Source organism: Vitis riparia, chromosome 18 (genome assembly GCF_004353265.1).
Source record: "Vitis riparia cultivar Riparia Gloire de Montpellier isolate 1030 chromosome 18, EGFV_Vit.rip_1.0, whole genome shotgun sequence".
Classification (NCBI taxonomy): Eukaryota; Viridiplantae; Streptophyta; class Magnoliopsida; order Vitales; family Vitaceae; genus Vitis; species Vitis riparia.
In genome coordinates, this window is record NC_048448.1 from 33,532,815 (window position 1) to 33,558,727 (window position 25,913).

Sequence of the window (25,913 nt, forward strand, 5' to 3'; positions counted from 1 at the left end):
TCTGGAGTTCATGTGTATAAAATAATTTTGATGAAATGTGTTTAGTTTTATCTCCTTTAATATAACCCCATTTTATTTATGCAATGCATGCAACATTATCTTCAAATAATATTATCAAGTTACCTTTGATAGAGGAGAGTCCACATGATTCCTCAAATGTATTAGATCATACATCTTAGTCATATACATTCACGACTTATTTTATGAATTGCAAGTATTTTTTAATGATTTGATGATATGATCATCATTGTTTGTTTGATAGATCTCCATGAAATAGCAATACCATTGCAATTAAACACATACATTGTTTTAACTTAGCTTTATGTGGATTTGAAAGGTATTCTGCATTTGCATATTCAGACAATTGTTGTTTTGATTCCCTTGAGTAAAATTGACCTATATCAGTAGTTCTGTGAATATAACACAATATATGTTTGATACCATTCCAATGTCTTTGAGTTATGGCGAAATTGTATCTTACTAATAAATTGACAAAAAAAATAATGTTTGGGCATGTACAATTGGCAAGATACATAATTGCACCAATAACACTAAGATATGGTACTTCAAGACCAAGTAATTTTTCATATTTTTTGCTTAATTTTTCACATTTTTCGCAATAACGAAATGAGTCATTTTTCACATCAAGTGATTGAACAATCATTGGAGAACTTAAAGAATGTGCTTTATCCATATAAAAACACTTCAATTATTTTTTTTTTAATGTATGTTGATTGATATACAAAAACTCCATTTGGAATATGCTTGATCTGCAAGCCGAGACAAAATTTTGTTTTTCCAAAATCCTTCATCTCAAATTCATTTTTCAAATGATTTGTTGTTCTTGTGAGCTTTTCAGGAGTTCTATCAAGATTTACGTCATTAACATATACTATAATAATTGCAAATTAGGTTTCTAATTTTTTAATGAAGATGCATGGACATGTAGGGTTATTCACATACCTTTTTTTTAGCAAGTATCCACTAAGGTAATTGTACCACATGCGTCTGAATTACTTTAATCCATTTAGAGATCGTTGTAACTTGATTGAGTACATGCTATGAGGTTTTATACTATTTGCTTCAGGCAATTTAAATCCTTCAAGGGTTTTCATGTATATCCATAAAACATATAAATATGTTGTAATAACATCCATGAGATGCATATTCAGTCATTCTAAGAATGTCGAGCTAATTAAGAAACAAAATGTGATTGCGTTAATGACGGGAGAGTATGTTTCCTTGTAGTCAATACTAGGTCTTTGTGAGAAACCTTGTACTACTAATTGCCTTTATATTTTATGATCTCATTATTCTCATTGTGTTTTCATATAAATACCCATTTGTACCCATTAAGCTTTACATCTTCAGGTGTTTGGATTGCAAGTAAAAAAACTTCTCATTTTGTTAATGAGTTTAACTCTACTTGCATAGCTTCTTTCCATTTTAGTCAATCATTTCTATGTCGACATTCTTCCAAATTTTGTGGTTTGTGATCTTCATCATTTCTTACGATATCAAAGGCCACTTGGAAAACAAAAATATTTTTAATAACAATATTATTTTGATCCAATTTTTCTCCCGTGTGTACATAACTTATTGAGATTTCACAAATTTCAGGTACTTATACCTTTTTAGGGGCTACTTGTTCAATATGTTCCTTTTCAGGGACTTTTCGTTCAATATATGCTTCTTTAGGGGCTTTCTGTATTATTTGTGCCTCTTATGGGGTTATATATTTATCAATTTTACACTAATCAGTCATTTTGATGGTTTCTTCTAGAGTGTCAAGTTTTTCTTTTATTTTCCTTTTCTAGAGAGTTACATCATTTGAACCAATAGGTCTACCACGCTTTAAGTGTATATTAGATTCATTGGTTAACTGTCCTATAGGGACATCAATCCATGCTAGAGTATTTGTAGTTAGAATATGTGACTTTGTCACTTTCTTTATATCAATGAATGCATCTGATAATTGATTTGCAAGATTTTGCAAATAGATGATCATTTGAACTTCTAGATCACATTGATTTGTACAATGATCAAGATGAGACATAATAGATGTGTTCTAAGTAATTCATAGTCGTTCTTCAAGAATCAACTTTTCTCTCTCTAATGATGAGAAAACACTTTCATTAAAATGACAATTTGCAAAGCGAACTGTAAAAATATTGTCTATCAAAGGTTCAAGATAACTTATGATAAATCGATAATCAAGACCTACATAAATCCCAAGTTTTCGTTGGGGACCCACTTTAGTGCATTGTGTAGGTACAATTGGTATATATATTGCACAACCAAAGATTTGTAAGTGAGAAATATTGAGTTGTTTTCCAATCACAAGTTGTGAAGAGGAGTATTCATAGTAAGTTGTAGATTGAATACGAACTAAAGCTGCAACATGTATAATGCATGTCTCTAGGCAAAAGTATGTAATTTGATTTTCATTAGCAATAGTCGAGCTATTAATTAAAGACGTTTGATAAAGGACTTCGCTAAACCATTTTGGGTATGGGTATGAGTAATAGGATACTCAATATTTATCCTACTGACATGTAGTAATCAATAAGTGTTTGAGAAGTAAATTTGCCAGCATTATCAAGATGCATGGTCTTAATTGGATAATTTGGAAATTATGCTCATAATTTGATCATTTGTGTAAGGAGCCTAGCAAAGACAACATTACATGTAGAAAGGAGACAAATATGTGACCACCTAATAGATGTATTTATTAAGATCATAAAACAACGAAATGGTCCACATGGTGGATGGATAGGCCCACATACGCCTCCATATATTCTTTCTAAAAAGATTGGTGATTTGGATATGACTTTAGTAAAAAATGGTCTAACTATCAATTTACCTTGTGAGCACGTAACACATGAGTATTCATTAGGTAAAAAAATCTTTTGGTTCTTTAGTGGATGCTCAGGTGAATGTTCAATTATTCAACGCATCATTGAAGACCCTAGGTGACCTAACCTGTCATGCCAAAGGATAAAAGCTTTTGGGTCGTTGAACTTCTTGTTCACAACAATATATGATTCAATAGGTTTTATAGTTGTATGATATAACCTAATGGAGAAAGTCAGAAGTTTTTCCATTATAAGTTTTTGACCATATATAATGGAAGTAACATAAAGATATTCTACATTATCTTCATTCATAGTTTAAATATGATATTCATCATTGAAGACCCTAGGTGACCTAACTTGTCATGCCAAAGGACAAAAGCTTTTGGGTCGTTGAACTTCTCGTTCACAACAATATATGATTCAATAGGTTTTATAGTTTTATAGTTGTATGATATAACCCAATGGAGAAAGTCAGAAGTTTTTCCATTATAAGTTTTTGACAAGATATAATGGAAGTAATATAAAGATATTTTATATTATCTTCATTTATAGTTTAAATATGATATCCATTTCTACAGATATCTTTAAAATTGAGCAAATTTCTTCTGGATTTACTAGAATATAAAACATCATTTATATAGAATCTAGTTTCATTTGGTAGCATTATGTTTACTCTTTCAGAACCTTCAACTAAGTTTGTAGTATCAAATATGGTATTACATTAGCTTTTATCAATGTCAATTTGAGAAAATATCTTTTATGTTGAAGAATTGTGTACATGGTTGCATAGTTTGAGAAACATACATCATCCTTATTCATCTTGAGACCAAATAACACATGGATTTTGGATATATCTAATATTTAAAAAAAAAAAAAAACAAGGTATAATGTAAATAATAAAAGAAAATCAAATGTAAATATAAGGCATAGTAATATATTTTTGATATATAAAGTAACATCAATCAATGTTTTTATTCTCATTATTTATTAAATGGTCAATTTTTTCACTAAAACCTTCAAAGAAATCAATGTTATAGTAGGTTAGGTCCAATCCATAACATCGGTAAAGTTCATCTATATCTCTTTTCCTTTTGCTTTTATTGATGTTTTGGTAAAGGTCGACCAAATGTTTGGATATACAACATGTACATAACCAATGTCCTTTCATACCATATGTATAACAATTATTCTCATGGTTTTTAGAAGATTTATCTTGTATACACTTCTCATTTTTTCTTGTTTTATCTCAGTATTACTACACTTCTGGTAGTGTCATGAGACTTTTTTTTTTTTTTTTTGAGAATTTGAGGAATTATTACCATAAAAACCATGATATCGAGGATTCCTTCCATAGCCACGACTACGACTACGACCACGACCACGACCACGACCACAACCACGTCCTTATCCTCATCATTATCCATGTCCAAGAGTTTAGGACGATATTGCATTCACTTCAAGGAATGGTTCATATCTAATTAGACGAGATTAGTGATTTCTCATCGAAAACTCATTATTTTGTTTAGCCATAAGAAGACATGATATTAATTCGAAGTATTTTGTAAATCTATGCTCTCATTATTGCTACTGTAAGAGCATATTTGAGGCATGAAATGTAGTAAAAGTTTTTTGTAACATGTCTTCTTCTATGATTTTTTTCTTTCCACATAACTTTAATTGAGAGCTGATTTTAAACAATACGAAGTTATATTCACTAACAGTTTTAAAATCTTACAACCTTAAGTGCATTTAGTCATATCAAGATTTTGGGAGAATCACGGTTTTTTGGTTGTCATATCTTTCCTTCAAACTACTCTATAGAGTAAAAGACTCATTTACCATAATATACTCATTTTTTAAACCTTCGTGAAGATGATGATGAAGGAAAATCAGTGTTTTTGCGCAATCTTGCAAGGATGCTTGATTTCCTTCTTTGATCGTAACTCCAAGATTCATTGCATTAAGATGTATTTTAGCATCAATGATCTAAAATAGATAGTTCTTTCCTGAAATGTTAAATGATTCAAGTTTTATGATACTCGACATTGTCAAATAACTTCAGATATATAACAAAACAATATTATTAGAATTAATTACAATAAATTGATAGCATTGATATAACTTTTTATTATAATCAAAACCAAATAATTTGCTTATAACTTTAACAATATATAACACAAATTAAATGAATAAATCAATAGTAATATAGATATATAAAATTTTATTCTATATAAACAACCTCAAATTTATGATAGAGAATTACCCGATAATGTGCTGTAAAATAAGGATAAATGCAAATAGAAGTAGAGAGAAATATATGTTACTTTGATAATAATATATAATGAGATGAAGAAATCAAATAAGATATTTAAGCGAATTGAAAGAATGAAAGACAAATAGAATGAGAGAATGAGAGAATGAGAAAATGAGAGAACTTTCTTTTCCATTCCAAAAGATTGTTTATATGCTTACAAAATGCTTTCATTTAATACTCATCTTTAAAATGAGTAAATGAAAGTGTTTATTCCTTTAGCAATAGAGGTGGTGGACATTTCTAATGCTTACCTTATTTTATATACAACTATTTTCTATTTGTATATGGTAAGGTGCACTGCATATAGACACTTCTGGTCTCCATCATTTTATGATAACTATTTTCTATTTGTATATGGAAAATAGCTGATGTGCATTCAATGTAGACTCTTACTAGTCTCCCTTAAAGGTTTATCCTTAAAAAAAAAAAAATTAAAAACATCTTTACTATTATTTTGATAAATTTATAAATATAAATGTATCTAAAAATGGAAAATTGTTGGGTTTTCATAAATGGGTCCCACTAAAATTTAATCCAATTTAGTTTTGTCGTCACATGCATCACATCACAACATCCTAACTTTCTAATAAAATTATCTTAAATTCATTTTACTCCATTTACAAAAAATTTAAATTTTCCATTAATATTATTAATTTTATTGAAATGTTTTATTGCATTTTAAATAAATAATTAAATGATTTAAAATATTTAAATAAGTTTCATATAAAATGTTTTTTTTGAAAATTCATTTTAAAAGTTAGTTTAAAAAATGTATGAAATTTTTTTCTTTGACTTTATTTACATTATTAAATATTTTGCTTATAATTTATATTATCATTATTTAAGGCTAATATTTATATTGTATGTGGAATTTAGCTTCATAAAACACTGGATTTTAAAATGGAGCATATTACACAATAACAAAAATAGATAATTAAAAAAAAAACACACAAACAGATTTATATGAAAAATCTTAAACGAGAAAAATCACGAATAAAAAAGAAAAAAACTCACTAAATTGAAAGATTTATATAAAAAAAAAATTGCGAGTAATTACAATACAAATATAATTATCGTAACCTTAAAACTATACATTAAATTATAATACAAACGATTACACTACAAACATAATTATTATAATTCTAAAATTATATATCATATATATATATATATATACTTGTACTATGAATTTTATGAATCGAACCAAATTCATCAAACCGTTAGAGAAGTCAAATTAAAATAAATTATAAATTCTCAATGATTTAACAGACGTAAAAGAAAGTTAGTAATTTTTTTTTTAAAGAGATGGAATTGTCTTTTTCTATAAATTTGATTTTGTGTTTTAGTATTATTTTACGAAATGTTGAATGAAATTGTTTCTTTTCTTATTGTCACCCACCAACATGATGACCTCATTGGTGATGAAAAAAGTTCATTAATAATTAATTTTGTGTACGTCAAATTGACTGACATATGGGATGATCTCAACACTGACAGTGAACAGATACCTAATTTTAATCATTTAATCATAAATATATTATTTAAAAATTATCTAATAATGACAAAAATTTAATTAAAAATCTAAAAATAAAATAATAAAACAAGATTATATAAAAAATTTATTTCAAACTTAAATTGCAAATTAAAGCACTATAGGTTTTTATTTTTTTTGTTTTTATTTTTTTGTTTTTGAAGCTGAAAGAAGGCCACACGCAACTGATATTGGGAGGCTCAAAATCTGGCGAAAAAACTTGGAGGGTCCCACCTTAATTATGGAGGCACGGGCACCCACGCCCGTGGATCTTCTCTCTATAAATGGGTTCCAACCATAAGCGGATGTTTTCATTGTTTCATAGATTCCTTCATCGGTTATTTTCTAGGAAAAGAAAAGAGACAGAGAAACCAAACACTGATGGACGGGAAAGTACAAGGACGAAATGGCGTTTCTGCTGAAACCCTCATCCCTCTTATCACTCCATACAAGTTGGGCAAGTTCCAGCTCTCTCACAGGTGCAATCTCTACTTCCTCGCTTGATTTTCTCCCATTTTCTTTCATATTTTCTGTTTCTGCTTGTTGGGTGTTGCTGGATTTTGGGTATTTTGCGAGAAAGATGGAATTTGAGGGGAAGTTTATGTCGTTTCGGTCATGGGTAATGGAAAATTTTTAAGATTCGGAGTTTTCATTACTTTATCGTTGAGCCCTTATTTTCAATGTATCACATGGAGATTGTTCATGAATTTATGAAGCCAGAAATTAGTGAAATGTGGGAGACTGTTGCATTGCCTTTGAATTCCAGGCCGAATGCTTCAATCAAGTTGTTGAGAGTGGTATATGGGTTGTCTTTTTCCCTTGTACGCCAGTCTATCTGCTGCCAATCAAGCCTAGCTGGGCTTGGTTTCAATCATGGCCAAACTTGGTCTCTTCCATTTTACACAGAATGGAATTTTTTTTTGAACTCTGTCTCCTGGGCAGAGTGATCGTCTCTTTATTATAACTAATGGTCAAATGTAGGAAGTTTCGAATGATTTGGTGTTTTCCATGGCATAAATGGGGAATAAGCCCTCTTTCCACTACAAAATCTGAAGCTTGTTGGCTTTCTTCAGATCTCTGGATGAGAATAAATTCCTTACTTGTTTTTTTTTTTTCATGATTTGTTCTTTAAAAGCATATGCTGGATTTCTGATTTTAATTTTGTTTTTTGAGAGAACTCTGTTGTTTAAAAGTGGATACAGGGTGTGTATGATTGATGTTCTGTGCCTGGTTTTAGGCAGAAAAAGAAATTGGGATTCTGGGATTTGGTTTGAACTAGGATCGAATCCATTGCTTCTAAATTTGGAGATTCAATAATGCTTTATTTGGGTTTTCAGTTTCTGAGAAATCCAGCCAGCGAAATTAAAGTGATCTAATTAATCATCTTGTTTTGTGCTCCATATTTTTCAGGGTTGTTCTAGCACCATTAACCAGGCAGAGATCTTGGAACAATGTTCCTCAACCACATGCTATCTTATATTACTCTCAAAGAACCAGCAAAGGGGGTCTTCTCATAGCTGAAGCAACGGGAGTTTCCGACACTGCTCAAGGGTAATTGTAGAAGAAGTCATTTTGTGAAGTTCCATTCATTTTCTAAATGAAAAAAAAAAACAAAATGTTCTCGAGCACATACTTTCCAGTGTTTTGATATTGATGTTGGCCCTGTCGTTTTTGTTTTTTTTTTTTTTTTGGAATTTTCCATATTTTTAGGTATCCCCATACACCGGGCATATGGACAAAAGAACAAGTCGAAGCATGGAAACCTATTGTAGATGCTGTACATGCTAAAGGCGGTATCTTTTTTTGTCAGATTTGGCATGTGGGGAGGGTTTCAAACACGGGTATGTTTTTAACTTACCATTTGCTGTAGATTTGAAAGGCATTCCTTAGCTTACAGCATGCAAATGAATATTGAAGAGTTCTTGAATTGTTGGGATGCAGCCGACATGGAATCTTTTAGTTTCCTTTTTTTTTTTCTCAAGCTTATATGATGGAATGAACGGATTTTATTGAGAAATAAGGTTTATTTTCTGTTTGGTTCTAGCTCCTCTGATTTATCCATCCTATTAACTTTTTCAGATTTCCAGCCAAACGGGCAAGCTCCAATCTCTTGTACAGACAAGCCATTGACACCCCAAATCCGAAGCAATGGCATTGATGTTGCCCAGTTCTCAACTCCAAGGCGGCTAACAACAGATGAAATCCCACAAGTTGTAAATGATTTTAGACTTGCTGCAAGGAATGCTATTGAAGCTGGTATGTGATATTTTCAATTAAAATAAATTTTGGTGATGGCGAACAACATTTGATTAGCCAAATCATAGCATTTGAAGGTACAAACCCATTATCATGAATGGTCAGTTCAGAAAATGGCAGCCATCCCACCATTGAATTATTGGATTTTAGTCTTAGGATTTCATGAATGAAGCCACTTCAGTTTTGTTACCTCTGTTGGAACTGTTTGCCCTGAGAATTATTTAGTGCCTATGATTAACAAATATTTGAACTTCTTCTTCTGCAAAACGATTGTAGTGATGCTATTGAACCATTTCGTGGATGTAATTCCCAAATACTAAACCGCACTTGATTTGCCTTTCAATATCTTTGATACAATAACATTACTTGTTCAATATGTAGGATTTGATGGAGTTGAGATCCATGGGGCTCATGGCTACCTACTTGACCAGTTCATGAAAGACCAGGTCAACGATCGAACTGATAAATATGGCGGATCCTTAGAGAACAGATGCCGGTTTGCTTTGGAAGTAGTTGAAGCTGTCGTTGATGAGATAGGGGCAGATAAAGTTGGAATAAGGCTTTCTCCATTTGCTGCTTATGCAGAAGCAGGAGACTCAAATCCAAAAGCTCTAGGCCTTTACATGGCTGAGTCCTTGAATAAATACGGGCTTCTCTACTGCCACATGGTTGAGCCAAGGATGAAAACAGTTGGAGAAAAATGCGAATGCCCCCATAGTCTTTTGCCCATGAGAAAAGCTTTTAATGGTACATTCCTTGTTGCTGGGGGGTATGACAGAGAAGACGGGAACAATGCTCTGGCTGAGAATCGTGCAGATCTTGTTGTGTATGGGCGTTGGTTCTTGGCCAACCCAGATCTTCCAAAGAGATTTGCGCTCAATGCTCCTCTCAACAAGTACAACAGAGAAACCTTCTATATACCCGATCCTGTTCTTGGTTACACCGATTATCCATTTCTTGAAGACATTGAATAGATTCTCAATGGTGTAGGATTAGAACTTGAATCATTTTTCAGTGATAATAAGCATCCCGAATGCCATAGTCGTTATTTTCTTGTGCCCCTTTCAGATAGTTTCCAAGTAATTGTAAGGGTGCCACAAAGAATATAGAATTCAAGGACTATCCTGCATGGTTATGCTTATGTTGATATTTGGTTTCATGTTCAACCTAACTCTTATGACAATGCTTGACTACTGTTAAGCCTAGCGTTGCATTATATCAAGTTTTGGTCATACCGGGAGCCTAAACTTTTAGGTGATCAATTGGTAGCTTAACAACTACTCTTGGGAAGCCTTAACATTTAGGTATCTGTGGTTAAACCAACATATCATTGTTGTCCTTTTGAAGTCACAAGCAAGGTTGAAAATCCAAATATAAATAATAATTATTTATATTTTATTATTTATATTTTTAAAAATTTTAAAATTTTCATACGAAAAACAGAGTTAAATGATTTAATTTTAGCTTTCGATTTATGTTTCTAACTTAGTCATAGTTCTAACTTTTTGTTTAATTAAAATGTTTAATTTTTTTATATAAAATAAAATATTTTGATCGTGGTTTTGACCTTTTGCTTAGTTAAAATTTTTATTTTGTTATTTATATAAAATAAAAATAAAATATATTTTCATAAAAATTTATATTTAATAATATATACTAATTTTCTCTTAAGTTTATTAGGAATTAAAAATTTTGTATATTAAAATTACGTGTCTGCAACAAGAAAAAATAATGCATCCTCTTAAAGCATTAAGTTGGTGTACCTCAAAGTAATGCGCAACTTAAGTTATACACCTAAAGACTTTCAATTACGCACCTTAAAAGTTGCACATTACTCAAATTGCACAACTCCGTTCATTTAAATTGTGTACTTTTGCTATTTCAAATTGAGTAATTATGCCCACAATACCTCCAAGTTACCTGCTTCCACTAAAGCGAGAATAATGTGTGTTGAAAGAAGGGTACCCTCCTTTATAAAGAAAATAACACTGATGTGTGCTAAAAGTAATACTAATATATGCTAAAAGTAACACTGAAGTATCTTGAAAGTACCATTGAGGTGTGAAAAATATATCGCATTTTTAGTTTAGGATAAGATATATCGAATGGTACCACTCATGCATAAAGAAAATAACACTGAAATATGCTAAAAATGTGTGTTAAAAGTACCACTAAAATGGGAAAATATATTTTATGAAATGAAAAAAAATAATATAAATTATTAAATATAATGTTTTTATGAAAAAAAAAATTATTTTATATAAATAAAAAATTAAAAATTTTAATCAAAGAAAAGGGTAGAATCACGGTCAAATTTTTATTTTACATTAATAAGAAAATTCAAGAGGTATGATGAGAATTGGCCATAGTAAAGAAAAGGGTAGCTTTGGAATTGTCATTAAAATCACTATTAAAGTTGTGTATTTCTAACAGGCTGCATGTGTACGTATGATCGCATAGAGCATGTATGATTGCATAGTTTCCTATTTTTTAGGCTGAAAGAAGTCACGGCGCGCAGCTCATCTGGGGAGGCTTAAAATCTGGCGAAAAGTTTTTCCTTTTTACAGGTTGTGTATGTATGATTGCATGGTTTCCCAATTTTTTTTAAGCTGGAAGACACACATCTCATCTTGGGAGGCTCAAAGTCTGACGAAAAGTTTTTTGTTTAGTGAAAACTTGAACTTAATCTATCCTTTCTTATAGGTTGTGTATGTTTGATTGCATAGTTTCCCTATTTTTTAAGCTGAAATTAAAGGAGTCACGCAACTCCACGTCCTTGGATCTTCTCTCTATAAATGGATTTGAAGTTTTCGACAACTCTTGCATATTTTCATTGTTTTCATAGATTGGGAATCATTGATTTCTTCTTTTCTGGGAAGAGAAAAGAAAGAGAGAAACCAATCACTAATGGACGATAAGGTACAAGGACAAAATGGCGTCTCCGCTGAAACCCCCATCCCTCTTCTCACGCCATACAAGTTGGGCAAGTTCCAGCTTTCTCACAGGTGCCATCTGCACTTTCTTTCTTGATTTTCTACCATTTTCTTTCATATTTTCCATTTCCACTTGTTGGGCGTTGCTGGATTTTTTGGTATTTTAAGATTGGGAGTTTTCATTTCTTTATGGTTGTTAAATAATGTAATTAGTTATACTCAGTAGGAAATGTTATTTTGTATTAGGTCTGCCACGTGTATGGTGGATTTTATCTTTCCTTCACTATATAAATGTGTCCCAGACTGGAATTATAAAATACTCTCTGCTTTCTTTCTCTCCAGTCTCCCTGTTTTTCTCTCTTCTTTTTGCCTGCATTTCATCTTGGTATCAGAGCCAAAAAATGTCCAGCACTGCTTCATCTCCGACAACCCTAACAGCAAATCCCCAAAATATTAACCCAACTCCAATCTCCAGTCCGAACATTACCCAAGCCAATTACCCATCTCTTTCTCAGCCTCTAACTATCAAACTTGACGAAACAAACCTGCTCCTATGGAAAAATCAGCTTCTGAATGTAATCATAGCCAACGGGTTGGAAGATTTCATTGAGAGAGAAACGCCTATACCAGCCAAGTTCTTGGATGATGCCCAACTGCAGATCAACCCACTCTTCACACAATGGGAACGAACAAATAGACTTGTCATGAGCTGGATCTATTCTTCCTTAACTCCTGCCATGGTATGAAGAATCATAGAATACAAGACTGCTCGAGAAATATGGGGAGCTCTGAACATAGTCTATTAGTCTCATTCAATTGCTACTGTGCTAGGGCTAAACTCTCAACTTCAGAAGATTAAAAAAAAGGTATTACTATTTTTGAGTATCTTGCTCGTATTAAGGAAGTCTTTGATAAGTATTCTACCATGGGTGAGCCATTATCTTACAGAGATAAACTGATGCATACCCTGAATGGATTGATCGAGGAGTATGATGGATTTGTGACCTCCATATATAATAGATCTGATAAGCCTTCTTTAGAAGAGTTTCATAGTCTTCTTTACACTTATGAATATCGGTTGGAGCAAAGGAATACAGCACAACAACTTCAGTTTCCTCAGGTTAGCCTCACTGCTTATTCGGGTCATAACAAATTTCATAAAAGTCAGCAACCCAATTTTCCCAAATACCCACAAAGTTCATATTCATCTTTTCCAAAAAAACCTATTAATCTCTATCAGTCCTTTCGTCCAAACTCCCAGCCTAGCATCCTTGGAAAACCTCAAGGACAACCACAATCATCTTCTAAATGGTTTCAAAAACAAGGAACTGGAAATTTTGGACCAAGACCATACTGTCAAATTTGTGGGAAGTTCGGTCATATAGCCTTAAATTGTTATCATCGAGCCAACTTGAACTAGCAACCACAGTTTCCAAATTCTCAACCCAAGACTCAACCTCCAAATCCCATAGTTGCAATGCTCACTACTTCAACATCTCCCACTATGCCCTCTAATAACTATGATACTCCTTGGTAAATGGATTCTGGAGCAACACATCACTTTACACCAGAGTTTGGCAACTTAACAGATTCTTTTGTGTTTACTAGTGATGAGCAGGCTATGGTGAGCAACGGTAAGTCAATTGGAATTTCACATATTGGTAATGCTATGATTTCTAGCCCTGTGAAACCAATTCATTTAAAACATGTCTTGCACACTCCTCAAATCTCAAAACAACTCATCAGTGTCACTAAGCTTTGTTATGATAATCAAGCTTTTGTTGAATTCTATCATTCTCATTTTCTTGTGAAGGATCAAGCCTCGGGGAGGGTACTTCTTCAAGGAATACTTGAAGATGGACTCTACAAAGTTTCATCACCAATCAGTACTTCGCCATCCCTTGTTTTCTCCTCTTCATCAGCTTCACTTTCATTTCTTGCTACTTAACTATCCTTCAATCGTGCTCAAGCCTTCATCACTTAGCATAATAATATCGTATTGTAGCATAATAGACTAGGACACCCTGCTTCTAATGTAGTTACTCAAGTTATGACGAACTGTAATTTGAAATTTTCTAAATCTTTTGATTTGTGTTCCTCTTGTCAATTGGCTAAGAGCCATAGATTACCCTTTGTATTTTCAGAATCTAAAGCAATGAAACCTTTTGATTTGGTTCACTCTGATCTTTGGGGTTCTTCCCTTGTCTTATCTATTATCGATGCTCATTACTTCCTTCTTTTTATTGATGATTACTCTCGCTTTACTTGGTTTTATTTGTTAAAAAGCAAAGATGCAGTTTTCTCCTACTTTCTGAAATTCAAAAATCTCATTGAAAATCAATTTAACACAACTATTAAGGCCTTGCAAACTGATTGGGGTGGTGAATTTCGCTCACTTAAGCCTTTTCTTGAAAATCTTGGTATTCATCATCATTATCCTTGTCCTTATACTCCCCAACAAAAAGGACGAGTTGAACACAAAAATTGCCATGTTGTTGAAGTTAGCTTGTCTATGTTAGCACATTCTTTTGTTCCTATTTCCTATTGGCCATATGCATTCCAATATGTTGTGTACTTAATCAACAGATTACCTACTGTTGTCTTGAATTACAAAACTCCCTTTGACTTGCTTTATGATAAATCTCCTTCTTATTCTTCATTTCGAGTGTTTGGCCGCTCTTGTTTCTCATTTTTAAGACCTTTGAATCAACAGAAACTTCAATTTCGCTCCACTAAATGTGTTCTTCTTAGGTTTAGTCCTTACCATAAAGGTTATTTGTGCTTAAATAGACAAACATGTCAGATTTATGTTTCTCGTCACGTTGTTTTCAATGAGTTCTTTTTTCTTATCTCTTCTTCTTCTTCTTCTCCTCCTTCTCCTTCATCAATGTTTACTCCTAATATCCCCATTTCCCTTTCCTTTCCCTTATCAACCACTCCACATCCCATTTATTCTTCTTCTCATTCCCTTCATCAATCTACATTCCCATTGTCTTCTCATTCTCCTTCTTCTCCTCCTACATCTCTTTCTTCTCGTCTCTCACAGGACACTCATCCCACTACTTCAGTATGTCCAATTCCATTTGCTGTACTTACTAACTCACTAGAATCTGCTCTCCATCCCCCCCCCCCCCCCCCCCCCCCCCCCACCAACACTCATTCCATGGTGACTAGATTCAAGGCTAGGATTTATAAACCTAAAACCCTCGTGGTAGCACTTGATGTCCCTGCTGATCTTGCTCTTTTTTAGCTTACCTATTTTCACCAAGTAGTCAAATATGATCACTGGCAAAGGGCTATGACTACAAAATATGAGGCCCTTATTAGAAATGATACTTGGACATTGATGTCTCTCCCACCTGATCACAAAGTAATTGGCTGCAAGTCTTTAAGGTCAAGCTCAAACTTGATGGCTCCCTTGAAAGATATAAAGCCCGGTTAGTTGCTAAAGGTTTTCAACAAACACTTGGCTTGGATTATTTTGAAACCTTTAGCCCAGTTGTTAAGACCACTACTATCCGAATTATTTTAAGTTTAGCTATGTCTCTTCAATGGCCCATCAAACAGTTGGATGTCCATAATGCATTCTTAAATGGTGACCTATCAAAAATTGTTTTCATGGAGCAACTCCCTGGTTTTATCAGTGCTACTAATCCAGGATATGTTTGCAAGTTGAATAAGGCCTTATATGGCCTTAAACAAAGTCCTCGTGCGTGGTATACAAAGCTCAGTACTTATCTGTTATAGTGTGGTTTCCAAGGCTCCAAATCTCATACTTTAGTGTTCTTCTCCAACAAAGGCACCTTCATTATTATTTTGTTGATTTATGTGGATGACATTATTATCACAGGTAGTCACTCTGCCTTGGTGAACTCCTTGATTAACCAACTACATAATTAGTTTGATATCAAGGATTTGGGGTTTCCCTCTTATTTTTTGGGCATTCAAGTTACTCATACTCCATCATCCTTGCATTTATGTCAACACAAGTATATTGTTGATCTCCTTCATTGGGCTCAAATGTTTGACTGTAAGCATGCTTCTACTCCTATGAGCACCTCATATTCTTTGTTCTTGTACGATAGTGAGCTTCTTTTGGATCCATCTTTGTACCATAGCATTGTGGGGGCTCTACAGTTTTGTACCATCACCCAACCTGACAGCAGTTTTTCTGTCAACAAGGTCTGCCAATTCAGGCATTCTTTGACCACAACTCATTGGCAAGCTGTTAAGAGGATTCTTTGTTATCTCAAAAGTACAATTTATCATGGCATTTCTCTTCAACCATCTACTAATCTCTCTCTCACTTGTTATACTGATGCTAATTAGGCTGGCTGCTTAGATGATCGGAAAAATACAAGTGGCCATTGTTGTTCCTTGGCCTTAATTTGATTTCCTGGTTTTATACTAAACAAAAAGTTGTTTCTCGTTCAAGTGCTGAGTTCGAATACAGAGGCCTTGTTAATGCCACTTCAAAACTTATTTGGATTGAAACATTTCTCACTGAACTACACATTCCATTCTTCACTCCCTCAGTCATCTTTTGTGATAATCTCAATACCACCCATCTTGCTGCTCATCCCATTTTGCATGCTCATACAAAGCACATTGAAATCAATTATCATTTCATTCGTGATCATGTGCTCCATAAATCCCTATTGGTCAAATTTACACCTTCTGAAGAGCAAATTGCAGACATCCTGACCAAGTCATTACCTGTACCTCGCTTTCAAAGTCTCCGAAACAAGCCGATTGTGCTTCAAAACCCTCTCAACTTGCGAGGGATGTTAAATAATGTAATTAGTTATACTCAGCTATAGGAAATGTTATTTTGTATCAGGTTCTGCCACGTGTATGGTGGATTTTATTTTTCTTTCACTATATAAATGCGTCCCAAGCTCATTTTGTGTTGGGTTGGAATTCAAGAATACTCTTTGCTTTCTTTCTCTCCAATCTCCCTATTTTCTCTATTTTTCTCTCTTCTTCTTGCCTGCATTTCATCTATGGTTGAGCCCTTGATTTTCAGTGTATCACATGTAGTTGCTCATGAATTCATGAAGCCAGAAATTAGTGAAATGTGGGAGACTGTTGCATTGCCTTTGAATTCCAAGCTGAATGCTTCATTCAAGTTGTTGACAATGGTATATGGCTAGTCTATTTGCTGCAAATCAAGCCTAGCTGGGTTTGGTTTCAATTATGGCCAAACTTGATCTCATCCCTTTTATATAGAATGGAATTTTTTTATCCGTCTCCTAGGTAGAGTGAATCTTCTCTTGATTATAAGTAATGGCCAATTTTTGAAAGTTTCGAGTGATTTAGTGTTTTCCATGGAATCAATGGGGAATAAGTCCTCTTTCCAACTCAAAATCTGATGTTTATTGGCTTGCATCAAATCTCAGGGTGACAATAAATTCCCTAGTTGTTTTTTTTCTTGATGATTTGTTCTTTAAATGCATATGTTGGATTTCTGATCTTTATTTTGGTTTTTGAGATAACTCTGTCGTTTAGAGGTGATATAGGCTATGCATGATTGATGCTTTGTGCCTAGTTTTAAGGAGAAAAAGAAATTGTGATTGTGGGATTTGATTTGAACTAGGATCGAGTCCATTGACTGTTGAAGTAGAGAGAGAATTATTGAGAAACAATGACTTAACTTTTTCATTGATTATGAATGAATATATATACACAAAAATAGGAAACAATCTACCCAAAACACAAAAATAAGAAACAAACCTAAAATTAGGGAATTACAACAAAAATAGGAAACAATCCTAGAATTAGGGAATTACAATAGAAAATAGGAAGTTACAACTAATTACAAGAATTTGAAAATAAAAAGAAAATCTATTGTAATGAATTCTTTAATATGCCCCCTCAAGATGGAGTTCCGGAGGAGACGCCAATCTTGACTCGTAATTCTTGGAAGCGACTTCGTGGAAGCAGTTTAGTAAAAGCGTCGACAAGTTGATTTGCTGAGAAAACATGAGCAACATGAAGAGCTCCTGATTGAACTTGATCCCGAATAAAGTGATAGTCAATTGCCACATGTTTCATGCTCGAATGAATGACTGGATTAGAACAGAGATAGGTGGCACCAACATTGTCACAATAGATAATAGGTAGTGTAGGTAGAGCGACGCCAAGCTCTGTGAGAAGGGAACAAATCCAATTGATTTATAAAGTAGTAGCAGCAACTGATTGATACTTAGCCTCTGTGGATGACCGAACAACTGTATGTTGTTTCTTGGATGACCAAGAAATTGGATGACGACCAAGATAGACAATATAGGCACTCGTAAAGGTATAGTCATCTTTTTTGCCAACCAAATCTGTATCTGAGAAGGCATGAAGAGAAAGTGTACTTGCCTTATGAATAAATAATCCATGAGTCAATGTTGCACACAAACATCGAAGCAGTCGTTTTGTAACATTCCAATATTCAAACGTTGGGTGATGCATGAATTGGGATAGCTTGTTAATGGCATATGATATGTTTGGGCGAGTGAGACAAAGATACTGTAGACTGCCAATAAGGGTTCTATATTCTGTGTAATTAGTTACAGTTGTACTTGAATGAAGTGTGAGATTTCCATTTGTAACAAGTGGTGTAGCAACAGGTTTTGCACCAGACATTTTTGTCCGAGCAAGAAGATTAGAGATGTAGCGCCTTTGAGTAAGCAACACACCAGATAGAGTGGTGAGAATCTCAATGCTAAGAAAGTAGGACAAGGTGCCAAGATCCTTGATTGAAAATATTTGTGCTAGGAGGTCAATGTAGCACTAAATAATATTGGTGTTGGTACCTGTGATAATAATGTCATCCACATAAACAAGTAGATATATAGTAAAGTCACCTGAGTGGAGAATGAATAGAGAAGTGTCTGCATAAGAGTTTGTGAACCTAGACTTAATGAGAAACTAGCGAAGTTCAAGATACCAAGCCCATGGGACCTGCTTGAGTCCATGTATAGCCTTCTTTAATTTGCATACATGTGTTGGATTGTCTCTATCAACAAATCCCGGAGGTTCGGCCATGTAGACATCTTCGGAAAGATGTCCTTGAAGAAAGGCGTTATTAACATCCAACTGTCACAATTGCTAACCTTTGCTGACTGCCAAACTTAGAACAAGTCGTATTGTTGTCGGCTTGACAACCAGTCTAAAGGTATCATGATAATCCATGCCAGGTTGCTGATGAAAACCTTTGGCAACTAATCTGGCTTTGTGCCTGCCAATAGAGCCATCAGGAAGCCGTTTAATACGAAAAAAACCCACTTACATCCAACAAGATTTTGCATAGAAGTAGATGGAACAAGTTTCCAAGTTCCATTTCGAACAAGAGCATCAAATTCATCATTCATGGCTTGTCTCCATTTGGGATCAATTAGGGCTTGGTTAATAGTATGGGGCTCAATGTCTAATGGTTGAGAAATGACAACAGTGAGATTCATCTTGGTTAGGGGTTTGTGGATGTTGTTTTTGGCTCTAATGGTCATGGGATGGGTATTTTGATGGGTGGATGGAGCTATGGTTGAAGTAGAAGAGGTCTCAGAATTGTGTGGTTCTGATGGTAAACGGTCGATTGGTAGGGAGGGGCGGTCGACTGGTTGGGCATTTTGGGACAAATTTTGACACGAGGAATCCCTTTGTGGAGGCATATTGAGTGAGCCATTTGAAATGGTTAGAGTTTAGACCGGTGGAAGCCAGTTGGAAATGAGCTCTAGGATGAGACGAGCTAGATAGGATTGGTGAGTGGTAAAGGGAAAAGTGTTTTCAAGAAATTTGACTTGACGAGAAATATAAGTTTTAAAAGTGGACAGATCAAGACAGATATAGGCACTTTGTGTTGAAGAGTAACCAAGAAAAATACAAGGAGTTGAACAAGAATCAAGTTTATGTTGAGAATAAGGACGAAGCCATGGATAACATAAGCAACCGAACACCCAAAGTTTAGTGTAGTTGGGTGAAAACTCAAAGAGTTTGTCAAAATGAGATGAGAGATGTAGTGTGGGTGTGGGCATATGGTTGATGAGATATAAAGCAGTGGCAAAGGCGTAAGTCCAAAAATTTAAAGGCATCGATGACGAGTGAGAAGAGATAGACCGATTTCAACAATATGACGATGACGTCATTCGAAAATACCATTGTGTTCAGGTGTATGTGGTGGTGTAGTAAGATGGGATATACCATTGGTGAAGAGAAAATTATCAAGGGCTTGATATTTGCCACCATTATCTGAATAGAGGGTAACAATTCGGTGTTTAAATTGGTTTTCGACTAATGTCTTGAAGCGCACAAAGACATCATACACATGGGATTTTCGTTTAAGGGAATAATACCAAATATATTGTGTAAAATGATCAACAAAAATAATATAGTACTGAAAACCATCAACAGAAGAAATAGGAGAGGTCCATACATAAAAAAAAAAAGAAGTTTCAAGTGGATGGGATGAGGTTAAGGTAGAAGAAAAAAATGGAATTTTATGACTTTTATTACATGAATAGGCATTACAATGTGTAGAAGAGGATAACAGACTAGACAATGGTAAAGAAAACTTAGAGACAATATTTTTCATAATAGTAAATGATGGATGACCTAGCCTAGAGTGCCACTCGGACGAAGTGGTCTTGACATTGGAAAATGCAAGCAAGGGTGAAGAGGTAATAGAAGGGAATGTAGTTGGCTACTCATATACGCCATCCTTAGGTTCACCCATCAAAATGATTGCCCCCGTATTTAGATCCTTTACCTGAAATGCAGATGGTGAGAATTCAACAGAAACATGGTTATTAGTGCAAAATTGATAAATTAAAATTAAGTTCTTTTGCATGGAAGAGACACAAATGACATTTTGTAAAGTAAAGGTGCGAGATGAAGTAGATATGGTGGTAGAGTTGGTATGTGTGATGGGAAGGGTCAATCCATCGTCGATCATGATATCATCAGATCCTTGATATGGGCTATGAATAGAGAAATTGCTCAAGTAAGATGTAACGTGGTGAGATGCTCCACTATCCAGTAGCTAAGTAGGAGTAGTGTTGTTGTCGAGAATAGCATGATTGGCTCGTGGTTGCCAGGGTGTGGAGGGGCGATATCCCTAAGTGCCTTGAGGATGAGGTGTTGGGGATTGTTGATTAGTGACAAGTCGAAACATCGGGCATCACTTGGCAGTGTTTCCTTGAATACCGCATGCTTGACAACGACCCAAATAGGGTTTGGGTTGGCATTGATCATGAGGAGAAAACAAAGTGGTATGGCCTAGTTGTTGTGGAGTGGTGGCTGGTGAACGCCAATTTGGACGATTCCGGAAGGCTATAGGATTTGGCGTTGATGGTAGTGATAGAGGAGATGGTTGAGCGGTCTGAAGAAATGCTTCTTTGTTGAGAAGTTTCTCATGGAGCTCAGCAAAAGAAATTGACGTGTCACGAGCATTAATTGCATCAATAAAGTCCTTCAAGAACCCGATCAATAAGATCTTTATCATCAATTGGCTTCCCCAAAATGGCAAGTTCATTGGCACGAGTTTTATTGCCTGCACATGTTCACTAATTGATATTGAGCCCTTTGTACACTGGTTTAATTGTTCCTTCAATTGTTTAATATGACCATGAGATGGCTTGGCATAGGTATTGGCTAAGGTTTACCATGCATCAAGGGAAGTGGTGGTGCGGACAATAAGCAGTTGTAGTGAAACAAAGATAGCACCAAGGAAAGCGATAAAGATGAGACGATCCTAACCCTTCCAGGTTGTGTATGCCGGATTTGGGGATGGTGACGGTGGGTGGTAGTGGAGTATGAGCGCCATCAATGAAGTGATGAAGATCATAACCTTCAAGAAGAGATTGGATTTGAAGGCTCCATGTGAGATAATTGGTGGATGACAATTTGGTGATATTGGAGAGATTAATTGTAAGGAGGGGATGTTGAGGATCTTGGGAGTTTTGGATGGTGATAGGATTGTTGGTGGAAGAGAACGATGCACCGGAAGCCATTGAGGAGAAAGAAAAAAAAAACAAAAAAAATACGCCCAAGAAGATTAGGCTCTTGATACCATATTGAAGTAGAGAGAGAATTATTGAGAAACAATGACTTAACTTTTCCATTGATTAAGAATGAATATATATACACAAAACCTAAAACACAAAAATAGGAAACAATCTACCCAAAACACAAAAATAGGAAACAATCCTGATTCTCTACATATTATTTTATTCATGAGGTACACTATTTTTAATGTTTTCACACCTATTTGAGGGTAAGGTTACAAAAAAATATCATGTTTACTATTGTAAAATGAGGATAAATGCAATGCAAATAAAATTAAAGATAAATGTATATTACTTTGATAATAATATATAATGGAAGAAGAAATCAAATAAGAGAATTAAGAAAGTTGAGAGAATGAAAGACAAAGAAAATGAAAGAATACTTTTTTTCTCAAGATGCTTTCTTTTCCATTCCAAACAACCTTTTATGAGTAAATGAAAGTGTTTATTCCTTTAATAATATAGGTGGTGGACATTCACCTCACCATATTTATTAAGCATTTACAACACTCCCCCTTGGATGGTTACCACATTAAAAGAATAGGTCTCATTAAAACCTTGCTAGTAAAAACTCTTATGGGAAAAACTTAGCGAAGGAAAAAGAGTACAATATTCTTATAATTCTTTAAGTTGTTCTTGGTATGTTAGGTTTTGTCTTTTTAAAAACCTTGTCAGTAAAACCCAATGGGAAAAAACCTAGACGAAAGGAAAAAAGGTATAGTACACTAACACCCTTTTACAAGAATACTCTATCTCATGTCGATATCCTTAAATTGACGCATTCCAATCTTGTGTATTAACTTATTGAATGTACTTGAGGATGACAATAACTTTGTGAATAAATATGTTAGATTATCACTTGAGCGTATTTGTTGAACATCAATTTCACCACTCTTCTGGAGTTCATGTGTATAAAAGAATTTTGGTGAAATGTGTTATTTTCTTTAATATAACCCCATTTTATCTATGCAATGCATGCAACATTATCTTAAAATAATATTATCAGGTTACCTTTGATAGAGGAAAGTCCACATGATTCCCCGAATATGCTGAATCATACATCTTAGTCATATATATTCACGACATGTTTCATGAATTGCAAGTATTTATGAATGAATTGCAAGTATTTATGAATGATTTGATGATGTGATTATCATTGATCGTTTAATAGATCTCCATGAAATAGTAGTACCATTGCAATTAAACACATACCCTATTTTAACCTAACTTCATGTCGATTTGCAAAGTATTCTGCATCTGCATATCTAGATAATTGTTGTTTTGATTCCCTTGAGTAAAATAAACTCATATCAGTAGTTCCGCAATATATGTTTGATAACATTCTAATGTCGATCTTCGAGTTGTGGTGAAACTGTATATTGCTAATAAATTAACATAAAAAATAATGTCTAGGCATGTACAATTGGCAAAACACACAAGTGCATCAATAGCACTAAGATATGGTACTTCAGGACCAAATAAATTTTCATCTTTTTCGCAAGGATAAAATGAGTCATTTTTCACATCAAATGATCAAACAACCATTGGAGAACTTAAATGATGTGCTTTATTTATATAAAAATGCTTCAAAATTTTCTTAAGGTATGTTGATTGATATACTAAAACTCCATTTGAAAAATGTTCGATTTGCAGGTCGAGACAAAAAAAAAATTTTCTAAGATCTTTCATTTCAAATTCCTTTTTCAAATGATTTGTTGTTCTTGTGAGCTTTTCAGGAGTTCTAACAGGATTTATGTCATTAACATATACTGCAATAATTGCAAATTCGGTTTCTAATTTTTTAATGAAGATACATGGACATATAGAGTTATTCACATACCCATTTTTTTTAGCAAGTATTAGCTAAGACATTTGTACCACATGCGTTCAGATTGTTTTAATCAATTCAGGGATCGTTGTAACTTGATTGATTACATACTATGAGGTTTTGTACTATTTGCTTTAGGCAATTTAAATCCTACAGAGATTTTCATGTGTATCCATAGAACCATATAAATATGATGTAGTAACATCCATGAGACGCATATCCAGTCTTTCTGAGACTATCGAACTAATTAAGAAACGAAATGTGATTGTGTCCATGATAGGAGAGTATGTTTCCTCATAGTCAATATTAGGTTTTTGCGAGAAACCTTGTGCTACTAATCGCACTTTATATCTTATGATCTCATTATTCTCATTCCACTTTCATACAAATACCCATTTGTACCCATTAGGCTTTACATCTTCAAGTGTTTGGACTACAAGTCAAAAAACTTCTCATTTTGTGAATGGGTTTAACTCTGCTTGTATAGCTTCTTTCCATTTTGGCCAATCAGTTCTATGTCGACATTCTTCCAAATTTTATGGTTTGAGATCTTCATTATTTTTTATTATATTAGAGGTCACTTGAAAAATAAAAATATTGTTAATAACAATATTATTTCAATCCCATTTTTCTCTTGTGTGTACATAATTTACTGAGATCTCACAAATTTCAGATACCCGTGCCTCTTTAGGGGCAACTTGTTCAATGTGTTCCTCTTCAGAGGCTTTTTGTTTAATATATGTCTCTTTAGAGGCTTTCTGCATTATTTGTGCCTCTTATGGAGTTATATATTTATCAATTTTAGACTGATCAGTCATTTTGATGGTCTCTTCTAGAGTGCTAATTTTTTCTTGTTTTTTTTCCTTTTCTAGAGAGTTAGATTCTTTAAGTGATAGGTTTACCATGCTTTAAGCGTATCTTAGATTCATTTGTTAACTGTCTTACAAAGACATCAATTCATGCTAGAGTATTTGCAATTATAATATGTGACTTTGTCACTTTCTTTCTATCAATAAATGCATCTAGTAATTGATTTGCAAGATTTTGCAAATAGATGATCCTTTGAACTTCTAGTTCACATTGATTTGTACGAAGATCAAGATGGGACATAGTAGATGTGTTCCAAGTAATTTATAGTCATTCTTCAAGAATTGGTTTTTCTTTCCTTAATGACGGGAAAACACTCTCATTAAAATGACAATTTGCAAAGTGAGCTGTAAAAATATCGTCTGTCAAAGATTCAAGATAACTTATGATAGATGGAGAATCAAAACTTACATAAATCCCAAGTTTTCATTGGGAACCCATTTTAGTGCATTATGTAGGTGTAATTAGTATATGTACTGCACAACCAAAGATTTGTAAGTGAGAAATATTTGGTTGTTTTTCAATCACAAGTTGTAAAGATGAGTATTCATGGTAAGTTGTAGGTTGAATACGAACTAAAGCTGCAAAATGTATAATAACATGTCTCTAGGAAAAATTAGGTAATTGGTTTTCATTAGCAATAGTCGAGCTATTAATTAAAGACGTTTGATAAAGGGTTTTGCTAAACCATTTTGGGTATGGGTATGAGCAACAAGATGCTCAACATTTATCCCTACTGACATGCGGTAATCAATGAATGTTTGAGAAGTAAATTTGCCAACATTATCAAGATGTATGGTCTTAATTGGATAATTTAGAAATTGTGCTCATAATTTGATCATTTGTATAAGGAGCCTAGCAAAGGTAACATTACGTGTAGAAAGGAGACAAATATGTGACCACCTAGTAGATGCATATATTAAGATCATAAAATAACGAAATGGTCCACATGGTGGATGGATAGGCCCACATACATCCCCAAGTATTCTTTCTAAAAAAATTGGTGACTCGGATATGACTTTAGTAAAAAAATGGTCTAACTATCAATTTACCTTGTGAGCAGGCAACACATGAGTATTCATTAGGCAAAAGAATCTTCTGGTTCTTTAGTGGATTTTCATGTGAGTGATCAATTATTTAACACATCATTGAAGACCCTAGGTGACCTAACCCGTCATGCCAAAAGACAAAAACTTTTGGGTCGTTGAACTTCTCGTTCACGAAAACATATGATTCAATAGACTTTATAGTTATATGATACAACCTAGAGGAGAAAGTTG

At 33.9% G+C, this 25,913-nt stretch overlaps 1 protein-coding gene across 1 annotated transcript; it reads left to right on the plus strand.

The window, feature by feature from the left end:
* The first annotated feature begins 7,006 nt into the window (after nt 1-7,006).
* LOC117906954 (putative 12-oxophytodienoate reductase 11) lies at nt 7,007-10,188 on the plus strand. The gene is made up of 5 exons (XM_034820250.1): nt 7,007-7,179; nt 8,111-8,251; nt 8,411-8,541; nt 8,780-8,956; nt 9,338-10,188. The coding sequence occupies exons 1-5, from the start codon at nt 7,082-7,084 to the stop codon at nt 9,928-9,930; spliced, it is 1,140 nt and encodes a 379-aa protein (XP_034676141.1). The 5' UTR covers nt 7,007-7,081; the 3' UTR covers nt 9,931-10,188.
* Nucleotides 10,189-25,913: the final 15,725 nt, after the last annotated feature.